This window comes from Phoxinus phoxinus (genome assembly GCF_949152265.1).
Source record: "Phoxinus phoxinus genome assembly, chromosome: 9".
NCBI classification, from domain to species: Eukaryota; Metazoa; Chordata; class Actinopteri; order Cypriniformes; family Leuciscidae; genus Phoxinus; species Phoxinus phoxinus.
The window spans coordinates 16,497,901-16,511,879 of NC_136884.1; the positions used below are offsets into that span (position 1 = coordinate 16,497,901).

Genomic DNA, 13,979 nt, shown 5'->3' on the forward strand with positions numbered 1-13,979 from the left:
TTAGGTCAGCCGGAACTGGGAACACTTCCCTTAAATCCTGATGTACTCGTTACATCATAAGAAGAATGGCGTCTACGCTAATTTTAGTGTCTTTGTTTATCCCGAGGTTTTCCCGCAGCCTGCCGGATCCAGGCCGTATCCAGATCTGATGAAGGACCTTCGCCTTGACCCGATGACAACGCAGTGCTGAAGTGCCGACTAGTCTCTCCCTATGGAGGATCCCTTTACCACTCTACAGATAAAGCATTATCGGGATAATTTCGGTTTCGCGTATCTACCCCGAAGTGATAAAATTAAATTTTTAAGGCCAGACAATTAATTTAAGGCTTGGTTTGTAGGGAATTACAATCCTGCGCACATATAAGCAAATGCGCATAACTATAGAATGAATTCTTAATGCGCACGTGAGCGCCATCAGCGTTTCTCACAGGTTCGCGTTTAAAGTCTGTGTAGAGAGAACGGTGTCGTCTTAGCGGCCCTTAATTTAATAACTAATGATCGTTGCGACGGAAGTGAATCAATCAAAACTAACTTTAGCTGGAAAATATCATTATTCCTAAACCGCTATAAAGCCAAAACAATCTCTGTTACCTTAAATTATCCGTTTACTACTGTAAAGCCGCTTTGAAACTATCTACATTGTTAAAAGCGCTATATAAATGAAGATGACTTGACAATATAATCAGGACATCAGGCCGGCAAAATATAACTTGAATTGCTCGTGAACTGGAACTCGTCTCATAAATGAAACGAAACTCAGAATTATATCTATAGAATGCTTGAAATGTCTACTTTTAAACAATTAAAATGTCTCCTTGCTATATTTGACACATTCATTACTTTTGCCGGTTCTTTGTGGCAAGCTTTATGAGTCCGTTAACTAATCGAATATCGTGATTCATCCCTATTTTGTACCAGGCCATTTATGTTTTGTTCATATTGTTTAATAAAGTTCTTGGTAAAAAAGAAAAGAAGAAGCTACTGTGCCTAATTTTATTGTATACAGCGTGCAAGGTTTATGCGCATGCTCAAAGTCTTATTCTCCGTTTTTATTGTATCTCTATGGCAGAATTACAGCACCACATACTGGTCTTGGATGTATACTATATCGTTTTGAGTCGGTTTCAGTGGTTTCGTGTGTACGCAGATATTTCTTGAGACGACGCCGTGTTTATGGAATTATTTTTTAGAACAAGGCAAAAAAAAAACATAGGATAGGGAAAGCTCTGGCTTCGTGTGGATGTGGCCTAAATAGGGAGGCAAACAAAAGAGGGTAACGAGGAAGGCAGGTGGGGCAAATTAATCAATCAGGTAACAAGATGGGAGGGGCTAGACAATTGACAGGAGAGCACATGGCACAAGGACATACATGACAAGCCATGTGCTCACCACAAACCAGACTAAACACAAACACATGACAAACCGGGAGTGTCGGAGCTCTGTAACCAAACCAAGATATAACCTAGACAGAAGGTGACAGAACTCTGACATTACCCCCCGTCAAAAGGGACGGGCACCTGGCGTCTCCAATGAGGGACATCAAAAACAAAACAGGAACATAACCGTACAAGACCAAAAGACAACAGACTAAACAGGAAGATCAAGAAACAGAGACAACGAGGGGAGGGAGGGGAGCCAAGACAGAGCCAGCATAATAGTCCACACAGTCCTTTGCAGAGACCAGGGTGGGACGGGAGGGTTGCACCAGGGAAGCTCAGGCGGATCAAGAATCCTGGCTGAGGACCAGGGCGGTGCCGGAGGGAGAGATTAGGGAGTCTCCGGCGGGTCTGGAGTCCTGGCTGAGAGCTAGGGTGGTGCAGGCTTGGCAGGCTCTGACAGGCATATGACATTCTTCTTTCAGATGATTACAAATCAAAGAGCAAAGAGCCAGGACATTTTTTAATATACCTCTGATTGTATAAGTCGATTGTATAATTCTGACGCCATAAGTTGTGCAAGTAGACTGCATATGGCCGTTTGGCTGGAAGCTAGAATCTTCTATTCTAATCTAATCTAATCTAAGATTCTAGCTTCCAGCCAAACGGCCATATGCAGTCTACTTGCGCAACTTATGACGTCAGAAGTAGCGTAGTGCGGCATGGCGTATAGTGTAAATATCAGCAGCACGTCGCATTACATGCATAAATTTCGCTTAGACTTAAGTTGAATCCGTATGTTCTTTTGGCCGGACACGCATGGCTTCGCTTCAGAAGGCCTTTATTAACCCCCCGGAGCCATGTGGAGCACTTTAATGATGAATAGATGCACTTTTATGATGAATAGATGCACTTTTATGATGAATAGATGCACTTTTATGATGGATAGATGCACTTTTATGATGGATAGATGCACTTTTATGATGGATAGATGCACTTTTAAGGACTTCAAAACAGAAACGGCCATTCACTGCCATTATAAAGCTTGGAAGAGCCAGGACATTTTTTTAATATAACTCCGATTGTATGCGTCTGAAAGAAGAATGTCATATACAACTAGGATTGCTTATCCTAATTTTCATTTTGGGTGAACTATCCCTTTAAGTGGAAAATTCTGCACGTGATCTACTGACAGCAAGCAAATTAAAGAACACAGACGCAGCCAGATCAACACAATCTACCAAGAGCAGCGCAAATTAGTGTCTGGATTAAGACCTTTTTTGGGCTGTAAATAATGGCACAAATACCAGTAAATTGACTAGCGCAGATACACCGGTCTCTCCATGTTGGGTTGTTGTAGACTCATGGCTTCAGAATGATGCCGGTTCAACGAATAACGTGATTGGCCAAATAGATTCCAACAAGGTAACAACACAGGCTTTGATTGGATGTCACTCTGGCCAACGTTTGTGATCAGCTAGCGAAATTAAATCTATTTTTATACTTTAATGTGCAACAATTGGCGTTGGAAACAATCGGTAATCTTTTTTGTGAATTATTCATACATCCAAAAAAAAAAAAAAAATGAGCCAGACAGCTGCTGGGTAACTATCAAATCAAAAACTAAATGAGATAGACTGACTTGGCCCACTATCTATTAATTAATATTAGAGGTTAAATAAGTCACGTTGATCTCTATTGAAAGTTACTGTTAACAGCAACAATAAAAAAAGAAAAGAAAAGAAAAATGAAAGCAAAACAAAAAAACAATAGTGACAGAAATGTGGTTACAATGGGGTGTAAATCTGTCAATGTGTTTTCTTAAAAATAACTTGTGGGATGGATTTCACACCCATATGATTTTATATACTGACATCATTTTATTATATATTATATTATAATATATATACTATAATTTCTGTCCAAGTGAAATCCTAATATTTAAAGGAGTGAACCTCCTCAGGTAAACATATGCATCTTTGTCATTAGTAACGCAAAGCAGTGCAATGGAATCACTTGTCTAGACAAGAAAATAAATACATAAATGAACAATTGCACATGAATCAAATGAAATAAATTATTTGAAATACATTCGAAAAAAATTATAATTGATAAATATGAATACTGCTTTTATACAACAGTTCTATAAAGACGTAATACACCTGGATTTATTTGAGAATATGAATAAACAATTTAATTTAGCATAGAAGATTTTCTTTTTTCATTTTAAATGACCATATCCAAAACTGCTTGAAAAGCCATAAATCCTTCAAATCGTTGTGTGACAGGTGTTTAAAGGCAGTGATGCATTGAGCCATCAGTGGTTGCTGAGACGGATAATAATGGTGGTGAGCAAGTTCTCCATAACTGTGTTGGGATCATGTTTCAGAATAAATAGCTAACACACCTGCTCTGTAACAAAAGCTGCATGTCAGCAAGGTCATTAGTTTGCTTCTCATTGTTTTCTTCCTTTGTGCTATTGCCATTGCAAACTAGTTTGTTTGAAATCTCTTCAGTAAAGCTTTCCAGTCGGATAAATCTCTACCAATGATTTCTCGCATTCACAGTGAAGAACAGTCATGTGTTTGTTGGTAGAGTAGACGGAATTCTTCCTTGTTACAAATGCAAACATTTGACCTCTAAGTTGATCACTTCCTGCACAGGCAACTTTAGAATGAGTGTCGTGGCATGGGTCTGAAAATTTAGCAGGTGAAAACAGGCAAAAGGTCACATTTTCTTTAATTATGAATACATTTTTCTAAGACAAAATATGTACCATTGTTTTAATTGACATTAGACTGGGATTTAATGAACATCAACTCTTCACAACACGTAAATACCCTCATGGTAGCCAATGTTCTATTTATTTTAATCAAAATGATGACAATACTTACCTCAGCACCTGTTTAATAACTCAGTATGTCATTATGATTTAAATATAGGTAACACCTATATAGTCCACTATAGACATTCTGCTAACTATAAGGAACTTTTCAACTATGTCAACTACCAGAGTATTAGTAGACTGTCAGCTTAATGTCTGTTAACACTAACCGTTTACTAATACTCCAATAAGAGTCAGTTGACACATAGTTGCAAAGTTACTTGTATAGTTAGTAGAATGTCTAAAGTGGACTATCAAAATAAAGTGTAAACCAAATATATATTGCAGTTAAACTTAAACAGTTGGCAGTATTGGCAGTTAAACTTACACATATACCTTCTAAAAAAGCTACTTTATTATGTCCTGACTAACATAAGTATTGTATTTCTTATCATTTAATTTTTTTTTCTTATAATCCTTTATATATAGGCTAATCCTAAATTTCCATTTGCTAGCAGCACCAGAAACACTAAAATAGCGACCGCATGTAATAGCAATAATTATTGTCACCATTGTATTCAGTTTTCACAGACTTGGTATTACACATCAACGATATGCTTAAAACGGAGAAGTTTTTCCTTTGAGTTTTCCGCGTAGAGACAACACCATTTTCAAAACGATCCCCATTCACACGGATCCGCAAAAAATACTAAAACCGATGTATTCTGCTGCCAGGCTGTTAGGTGGCGATGAAACACTATAGACTGAACACATAATATGTATGTGCATAGCGTCATCGTCTACGCGTGTTTTTGGCGAAGAGCCCTCCAAATGGGTGTGGCAGAGCCTATAAAATGAGCCTGAATTCGCCATTATAGCAGATTTACTCAACTTCAGCGACAACTTGCGTCTCTGTGTCCTCCGGAAACTTCAAAGCTATCGCAGTCGAAGAAGAAGCATCTTAGCCAGCGGCAGCCCGAGGGTATGGAAGTGAGCGAGCCCACGCCGGCCACGACCCCGCGTGCCTCGCTTTCTCCTGCTCAAACACTATCACCGGTCCTGTTCTCGCAGGTGGACCAGCACCCCCCCCACCTACGTGGCGGGCCTGGTTTCATTCGGTGCACCAGACGACGAACATGATGACAGCCTCTCCATTGCGGCTTCTGAGGAGAAGTGGTCGGGCTCCGTCGTCCCCACCTTCATCTCTCAGTCGGTGACCAGCGTCTCAGCTCCTGGCAGCTACCAGGACAAACTCTGACGCAGAGATGCTCACCACGGCTGTCGCAGACCTCTGGCTCGAGTGGGCCTCGCCCGAGGAACCACCTCGAAGTCGGCTAGACGGCTGGTTTTTACCGGGGTGTCAGCAGGCCCCTCGTCACAGGCCTATACCGTTCTTCCCCGAAGTTCACCATGAACTCACAAAGACGGGGCGCACTCCCTACTTCGCACGCACAAGCTCTTCCATGTCCGTAATGCTCTCGGAAAAGGGCTACAAGTTGCTACCGCCCCTCAAAAAGGCCGTGGCCACTCACCTCTGCCCAAACACTGCTGCTAGCTGGAGAGCTAGAGCGGCTCACCCGAGCAAGCTGGTGCTCGGATAGGGACTTCAAGTCAAGTCAACTTTGAACCCGTCATGCGAGCTATCAGTGATACTCTACTTCCTTCAGGAGCAGTTGGATGCGGGCCGTTACCCGTCCACGCTCAAAGTGTATGTGGCAGCCATAGCAGCTTATCATGCTCCAGTGGCTGGCCAATCACTAGGAAGGAACGACTTGGTCGTACGGTTCCTAAAAGGAGCCAGGAGGATGAATCCCTCCAGACCCCCTTCTATACCGTCCGTGTCCTATAGGCAGTCAGAACAGCTCTTTGTCTGCTTCGGTGGCCAATCCAAAGGGCCTCCAGTCACGAAGCAGAGGCTGTCTGGATGGATAGTGGATGCCATCTCACTGGCATATGCCTCCGTGGGTCAGGCTTGCCCCATAGGCACCAGGGCCAATTCGACTAAAAGCATGGCCTCGTCATGGGCGTGGTCCTCTGGTTTTCCTATTCAGGACATTTGTGCGGTGGATGGTTGGTCCTCGCCGTCCACATTTGTGAGGTTCTATAACATGGAAGTCCCTTCCCTGCAGGCTAAGGTCCTTTCTGTATGATTTGACTCGACTAGATCCAGTCTCATTCATGTGTCATGTCACTGTTCATAAGCACACTATCCCTTACTATGAACCAGCCGTTGGTTGTTTTTAGTCCCTATGTATAATCAGACCCGACGGTGTCCGGTCTATTGGTAATATTTGGGTTATGAGCTTAGTGACTTCACTATATATATATATATATATATATATATATATATATATATATATATATATATATATATATATATATGTGTGATTCAGGTCCGACGGTGTCTGGTCTTATCAGTATGTATATATTCATATATAAGAACTATGGCTAGTTTCTGTGAGCCCAGGGGTCCTGGGCTTCAGTTGCAGCCAGTTACTTGCGTCACCACTGCGTATAGCTACGCAATACGAAATGACCGTTCTCGAAAGGGAACGTACTCGGTTACTAACATAACCTCGGTTCCCTGAGAGTAGGGAACGAGTATTGCATAGCCTGCCGCACTGTAGTAACATGGCAAGTTTGTCGCTTCAGTTGATTTAAACCTGCTATAATGGCGAATTCAGGCTCATTTTATAGGCTCTGCCATGGGTGTGGCAGAGCCTATAAAATGAGCCGAATTCGCCATTATAGCAGGTTTAAATTGGCGCCTTCGCCATTGGATGTGCAGTTGCTGCAGCACAGCCAATGAGTGAGCCAGTCACTCTCTGTGCAGCTGCAATGCATTTTACATAAAAGCTTCAATAATCTGAGGAAAGTTGTTTCCCCACTGCGTATAGCTACGCAATACCCCATCCCTACTCTAGGGAACCGAGGTTACGTTAGTAACCGAGTACGTTTCTCTTTACGCTCGGTTTCTCTATCGGGTAGGTGTAGAAGTCAGCTTCTCAACCGGAGGTAGCGTTAACGTTAATCCTGTCAGCCAATCTGGTTTCGTCCGTTAAAATTAACTTTTGCAAATGACAATTGCGGTCCTGGACAGTGAGTGACCTTGCACATTAAGATACAATCTGATTTTCTCCAGTCATTGTTAAAAAACAACCTAACAAAACTTGCAAACTAACGTTAGTGAAGCGGCCAGAGAGATCTTTCTGCAACCAACTAAGCTCCGCCCACAAAAAACGTCACCATGTTTACTAACTGAAAAGAGGTCTATTCCCGCCACTCATTAGTTTCCATGGTCGCCCTCTTTTATTTCTTTTAGTTATTTTGTTTCAGCTGTGTTAGATTAATTACTGTTTGAGTCAGTATTTAAGCTGCAACCTTGTCCGGTCTCCATTACATTAATTCAGTTTAGTGTGTTTTGCTTCTGCCTGTTAGCCTGCCTAGTAATATATTATTATAAAATTTTGTGTTTTGGAACTTAATTCTTCATATTCCTCTGCTTTTCTGCAAACACTGATGACAATATAATTCAGTAGATGGTAGGCTACTGACCATTAGAAACCATTTTCAATTTATTCATTTTAAATAAGAATTTGCAACTTGACCTCATGAGAATTTGTAATATTCATAAGTATTGTAGTCATGTTTTATCTACGAACCTATGATTGTCCATCTCTCTCCTGATGTGGAGATGAGGGAATCACAGACCAAGGCGGATGCGAGCAGCATGGAGGAACCGGACGAGCCGAGGGGTGGAAGGGAGACAGCGGAGTCGAGGCTGGGCAGGACCATCTGTGATGGAGACGTGGAGCTGGGTTTGACCAGTGATGACTTTCTAGAGCGCAGATTTAGGAAATCAAAATATTTTTGAGTACCATTATAGCCACAAAAAAGTACCATAGTCAGCCAAATGCCAAAAGGAAATACCCTGTTCTCTACTTGGTCTGCTTCATGTCCCAGTATTACGGTCATAGAATTGTGGTTGTTGCAATGACGATTATCACAAAGAAGATGCGTAACACATACAAAGTCTGTAATTAATCCACAAGGAAATAAACCAAAGCACACAGGGATATTATAACACAACCACGCACTCATTGATGTGAACTGACTAACTAATAGACAGAAACTCAAGGTATAAACAGAGTTAGACAACAAGCCAAACTAAACGATAAACACCTGACCTTAGTTAATTAAACAATTTGTAACCATGGTAACGGAACAGACGGAACAGAACCAATTAGCAATGACAATCAAACCAGAACAAGGAGAAAAAACAAAAAACATGAATACTAAGGCCCCATTTACACGAAAACGCCGTTTTTATCCCAGAAAACGATTATTTCTCAAAACTCTTTCTGAAAACGCCGGTTATATGTTGTCGTGTCAACTGGGAGAAACGGGGTTTTAGGTTCTCTCTTGTCGATTCTGAGGATTCTGATTGGCTTGCATGGCTTTATCCTTCTCCCTACACTGCCGCCCATAGGTTTGGCATAGTTATGATGGCGCTCGACGGCGTATTTATGCGGGTTGTGTGCACGATGTTATTATTGAAAATGGAGGGGGGGAAATATTTGTTTCTCTAAATACCCGGCAATGTGTAAATGTGGCCTAAATAAGAGAAAACCAACTTAGATTGTGACATTCACACAGTATCAAACCTGCTCTATTATTTTACAAAAGGAAAATATTACCATAAATGCATAGACAATAAAAATGTTCAACACAAAATACAGTAAATAAGCAAATAAGTGTTTTTGTTACCAAAAAACACTGCACTACATATTGATTTACTATTAGGAACATTAACAAATGACAGATGGATTTGAGATTGATTGAACACACTGTCTTTTTATAACAGCAATTTTATATGGGAAGGCATCAAATTATATAGAAAACTATATAAAACTTACATTTGACTATAGTCAGAAATAAAAATATAGTGTTACAGTTTATTATTTGCATTTAGCATTTGTTTTGCCCAGCTGTCCACAGAGAACAGACCTGCGATCCATTTTTGGGTCATGACCCTTCCGGAACTATTTTAAGAGAGTATATGCGTGTGGATTGATATTTAATATCAATGGAGTCAATATTGTGTTTGATTGTGTGTGCATGGGTTTATGAACTCAGCTCCAGTCCAAAGAAAAGTCATCATGTATTCTTATGTATTGCTGTATTGTTACAGCTTTGCAGTTGGTGATATTTCATTTAGAGCACTGCCAAGGCATTCCTGGCGACAGAAACTATATCTGCCAGCCAGTGGCGGCTGGGCTATAAAATCCCTTTGTCTCAACACCCTGTTGTTCTGCCTCCTGTTCGTGGCCATCAACCAGATAGATACTAGGTACGGCATCCATGCTTACTTTAAAGAATTGACTTTGTCTTGAGAACAATTTTAGTTTATTGGTTTCCTTATTTTGTAAGTTTCATCTGAAATCTCTTGAATTTATTTTTTTAGTTGTTCAGCAAGACGTCACAATGGGCGAGTAAGTACAAGTCCTTTTTTTTTCAAAGGTTTTTCATTATTTAGCATGTTAACGTAAAGAATTCCAATCTTTTCCATGTAAAGTATGTGATACTGGTGCTACCAGTCACATTTATTTTTCATTTTAGTGAATATTTCAGAGTTTCTATCAAAAATGTCCTCCAATGGATATGCATTGATATTTTGTGACTACAAGCCTTACACAAAAAGCATTGTATATATAAGTTATGATACGCTTAATTTGCCAGTACACATGTGCATGAGATTCCTCAACAAAAACATTTTGTTTCATAATTCATAATTTCAGAATGTGACTGCAGATGACATGTCTGGCATGGAATTGAACAAGCCACTTAAAGTGCATTATTTAGTGATCAATGAATGTTTCAAATTACTTCAGTCAAACAGTTTGATTACACAAAACGCTTTAATAAATGCATACTGATGATTGTTTTCCTTTTTTATACTGCCAGTCAGGTAAGCATTTGTTTTCCATACTGTTTTCCATATTTACATAAATCTTATATATTGCTTTTAGTATTTACATAAATATCAAATTAATATGCTGGCTTTCAAATGTAAACTATGTTGCTTCATTTATATTGTTATATAGCAGATACGAAGGCCTGGAAATCCAAAAATGGACATCAAAGTATGTCTTTATTATTTAAAAAACAAATCATGCCAATCAATATTTTATCAACATTGTACCAATACCTCATTTCCCTTACCTTTTTTTTAACAGCCTAAGTCAAAGATTTCAGCATCAAGGAAACTTTCTCTAAAGGTTAGATTTATTTTAATAACTTATTTCCTACTTTGTTGTGAAATTGTTATTAAAGCTCCTCTTCCATCTTCAATCAGATAATGCTACTTAACAGAGCAATGGAGGATTTGGAAAACGAGAAACAGGACAGGGACGAAGAGAGAAATCGCTACCTCACAGAAAAACACCCTCCTCTGCAGTTTTCTGGACTCTCTCTGGAGGAGTTACAGGTGATACATTCAGTCAGACAGACAGACAGAGTCAGTTGAAGACAAAACATGCTATTTAGCTTCATTCAATATTTCAGTTGTATTTACTAATGTTTTATATTCATCTTCAGAATCTGTGTAAGCAGCTCTACGCAAAAATCGATGTAGTAGATGAGGAGAGGTACGGCTACGAAGATAAAGTTATCAAGCACAACAAAGATGTAAGTCTAAACCAACAAATAAGATATATTCGGTATAGAGTATACCAGGTTTGGGCAACTCCCAGTATTTCATGGCGAGGCCAATGTAGGCAAGATATTGGTTTGAGGTATTGGCCCCAAATGGGGTTGTCCATGGGCTCCATGCCAGCCATATCTGAAAAAGTCCATATGAATCTCATGTAGAATCTAACTGGGGCAAATTCAGATAGGACCAACACGGAATCACAAACACATTTGAGGCCCATACCTCAATATCGTGCCTACATTGGCCCCACCATGAATGCAGTCTTCTGTAATGCAGAGTTTAACTCCAACCCAGATCAAACACACCAGAACCAGCTTATCAAGGTCTTGAGGATTACTAAAATCAGGAGACCTTACGAAGATAGTGGACCGTGAGGGCCAGAGTTACCCACCCCAGACTATTCTCTATAGACCAGAGGTCTCCAAGGAGGTCCGCAGACCGGCACAGTTAATCTCTAATTAAACAAACCTGAACCAGCTATCCAACAGTCTTCGAGAGCTATCAACTTCCAGGATTGTGTATTAAAACAGTCTTCCCCAACTCTGTTCCTGGAGGCACATTTACTGTACACACTTTCAAACTCTTCTAAATCAAACACACCATGAATCAACTCAACAGTTCATTAGAAGAGACTCTAAGACCTAAAATGGATGTGTCAGATAAGGGAGACATTAAAAAAAGTGTACTTTTGGGGTATCTCCAGGAACAGGATTGGAAACACTATGTTAGAGTGCTATAAGTGGGTGCTAAACACTGCTGTGGTCCTCCAGGAAAAATGGATTATAGACATCTGGTGTAGACATATCAGTATCCTAGACAAAGCTTTTTATTGTATGTAAGGCTGGTTATGCCAGATTACACATCTAAATGTACTGTAAGTAAATACTTATACTCCGTATTGAGGTTTAACATACTGCAATATCTAACCATACAAATGTCACAAAAACTCTTTAAAGCGGTTTGAATGTTGGCATACCGTACTAAGATGGAATATTATAAATAATTTATACTTTTTATTATGTACATAAATGGACCAAGGGGAACATATTTAGATAGGTTACTTTTGCTCGTCAACAGCAGCTGTCACAGAGGCTAGACAGTCCTCTGTAGGCTAGACTGTCCTATTTAACAACGCTCGGTCTGAAATATGTTGCTTACAACGGAACTTGCTAGAATAATTGCAGATATAGTGTGACTAGCAATTGCTGATGCCATACACTCACCATAGAGCAAGAAAACAAAAACAAACAGGAACAAAAGTGAACCCAAGACCAGTGAATGGGTTGCATACTTCTGAGGGTGTATCAACCAACAAACTGCCATTTGCGATGAGTTCTAAGGGATAGATTTCTCTAGGTATTATGCACCTCCTTGGTAATGGAAATTTTGTATTCCCTTGATTAGATCAATGAACTTAAGATGAAAGTTCAGGATCTAGGGGGGAAGTTCAAGAAACCCGCCCTGAGGAAGGTGCGTGTGTCTGCTGATGAGATGATGAGGGCCTTGCTGGGCTCCAAACACAAAGGCTCCATGGACCTCCGTGCAAATCTGAAGTCTGTCAAGAAGGAGGACATAAAGCAAGAAAAGGTAAGGCGGTAAACATAAAACGTATACCGAAATTAGCTAATATGAATAACTTTAGATTTTAAGCAAACGCCACGTTGTTTACGTGTTGTTTTTTGATGTTGTGTTTTTTCTAGTTTTCTAGAGTCCAAATTATTGTATTTTTATTTCAATCTATTTTTACCATCACAATCCAATGTTTCTTTCTGTCAAATAGGTCTTGACCAGTGAGGTAGGTGACTGGCGTAAGAATGTGGAAGCCATGTCTGGCATGGAGGGAAGAAAGAAGATGTTCGATGCTTAAAAGACGTCTAATAGCCGTCCAAAACACAGCCCTAGAGTCTAGGCTAAAACAAGGCAACATTTGGGATGTCAGTGAAAATGTAATAGAGGTCTAACCATAGCCCAAGAATAGACGCACAGGCTACGCATTAAACATGTCAAAGAAATGAAACCACACACCTTGCAATCACTGTTGACTTTGCCTACATAATGGAATATCATATATATCACAAGTTATGTAACTAAATTCAAGGTTATTTTGGCTAGAAGTGGTTTACTCATAGCTGGACTATATCGGGTCTATAGTTAACTGAGGTGGTGAAATTATGCTATTGCTTGCTGTGTTCTGATCCAAACCCGAATTATGGTCTAATTTCTGTGTAACACAAAAGGAGAATTTAGAAGAATGCTAACATGGCTATTTTCAATTCAATGGCACGGGGCAAGCTTTAAAAATATGATTTTCCTTTAAAAATATGATTGACATCCCTTCTCCAAAGAGTTGATAGGGACATGAAATATGCCTTTGTAGATTCTGGTGTTTTTGAGACCTATATAGAGTCTGCATCCTATATTCTACATATTCTGCCATGATTTCATTCATTATGAATGCATGCATGCATGATGAATATAAATTTAAAAAAAAAAAACCAACTCAGTATAAGTTACACTGGGATATATGTCTGTTTTTGTGTGCTACATTGAAGTCTTAAATTGGCATTAAAAGTTGCAGAATTGGCTTAAACTCGTTTCCCCCCATTATTTTAGTATTCACAGTATTCAACTAATTTTGCTAAAGGTTCAACATTTTTGAATAGGATTAAAATGTATGGAAATGCAGACACGATGGAATATGTAATGTAACTAACATTTGAACAGTAAAACATCTTTCTTTACACTTTTTAGATGTACTCTTCAATGTATTTCTCCATGGTTAATGATACACAACTGGAGCTTAAAGATGACAAATGATTATTTGTTTTGTTCAGTCAGTTACAATATGATGATTCATTATCCATTCTTACTTTCGGACTTAAATAGGATATTACACTATGGTGAAGCTGATACGACCAGCTAAGCTAGCAGGTTAGGCGACGGGCCATCTTCCATGGTGACAGAAGTAAATAAAGAGGTCAAGCTGGCCATTGTTTCAGTACAGCACAGTTCATCCTGTATTTTTAGTTCTGTTGTACCCTATATCTAATCTGACTCAACCTTGAAG

General features: G+C 39.6%; 2 protein-coding genes across 2 annotated transcripts in view; one reads left to right on the top strand and one right to left on the bottom strand.

Moving 5' to 3' along the window:
- st8sia1 (ST8 alpha-N-acetyl-neuraminide alpha-2,8-sialyltransferase 1) overlaps window positions 1–8,329 on the bottom strand; it is a 34,275-nt gene extending 25,946 nt beyond the window's left edge. Inside the window, exons 1-2 of the mRNA XM_079623635.1 lie at window positions 8,131–8,329; window positions 7,863–8,038 (exon numbers count right to left, since the gene is read on the bottom strand). Coding sequence (XP_079479761.1) covers window positions 7,863–7,876 — 14 coding nt within the window. The 5' untranslated portion in view covers window positions 7,877–8,038; window positions 8,131–8,329. The remainder of the gene's footprint in view (window positions 1–7,862; window positions 8,039–8,130) is intronic.
- tnni1d (troponin I, skeletal, slow d) overlaps window positions 1–13,658 on the top strand; it is a 61,351-nt gene extending 47,693 nt beyond the window's left edge. The window contains exons 2-9 of the mRNA XM_079623636.1: window positions 9,392–9,550; window positions 9,665–9,696; window positions 10,305–10,343; window positions 10,437–10,478; window positions 10,556–10,687; window positions 10,798–10,887; window positions 12,317–12,499; window positions 12,693–13,658. Of these exons, the coding sequence (XP_079479762.1) occupies window positions 10,332–10,343; window positions 10,437–10,478; window positions 10,556–10,687; window positions 10,798–10,887; window positions 12,317–12,499; window positions 12,693–12,779 (546 nt within the window). The 5' untranslated portion in view covers window positions 9,392–9,550; window positions 9,665–9,696; window positions 10,305–10,331 and the 3' untranslated portion in view covers window positions 12,780–13,658. The remainder of the gene's footprint in view (window positions 1–9,391; window positions 9,551–9,664; window positions 9,697–10,304; window positions 10,344–10,436; window positions 10,479–10,555; window positions 10,688–10,797; window positions 10,888–12,316; window positions 12,500–12,692) is intronic.
- The last annotated feature ends 321 nt before the right edge of the window (window positions 13,659–13,979 follow it).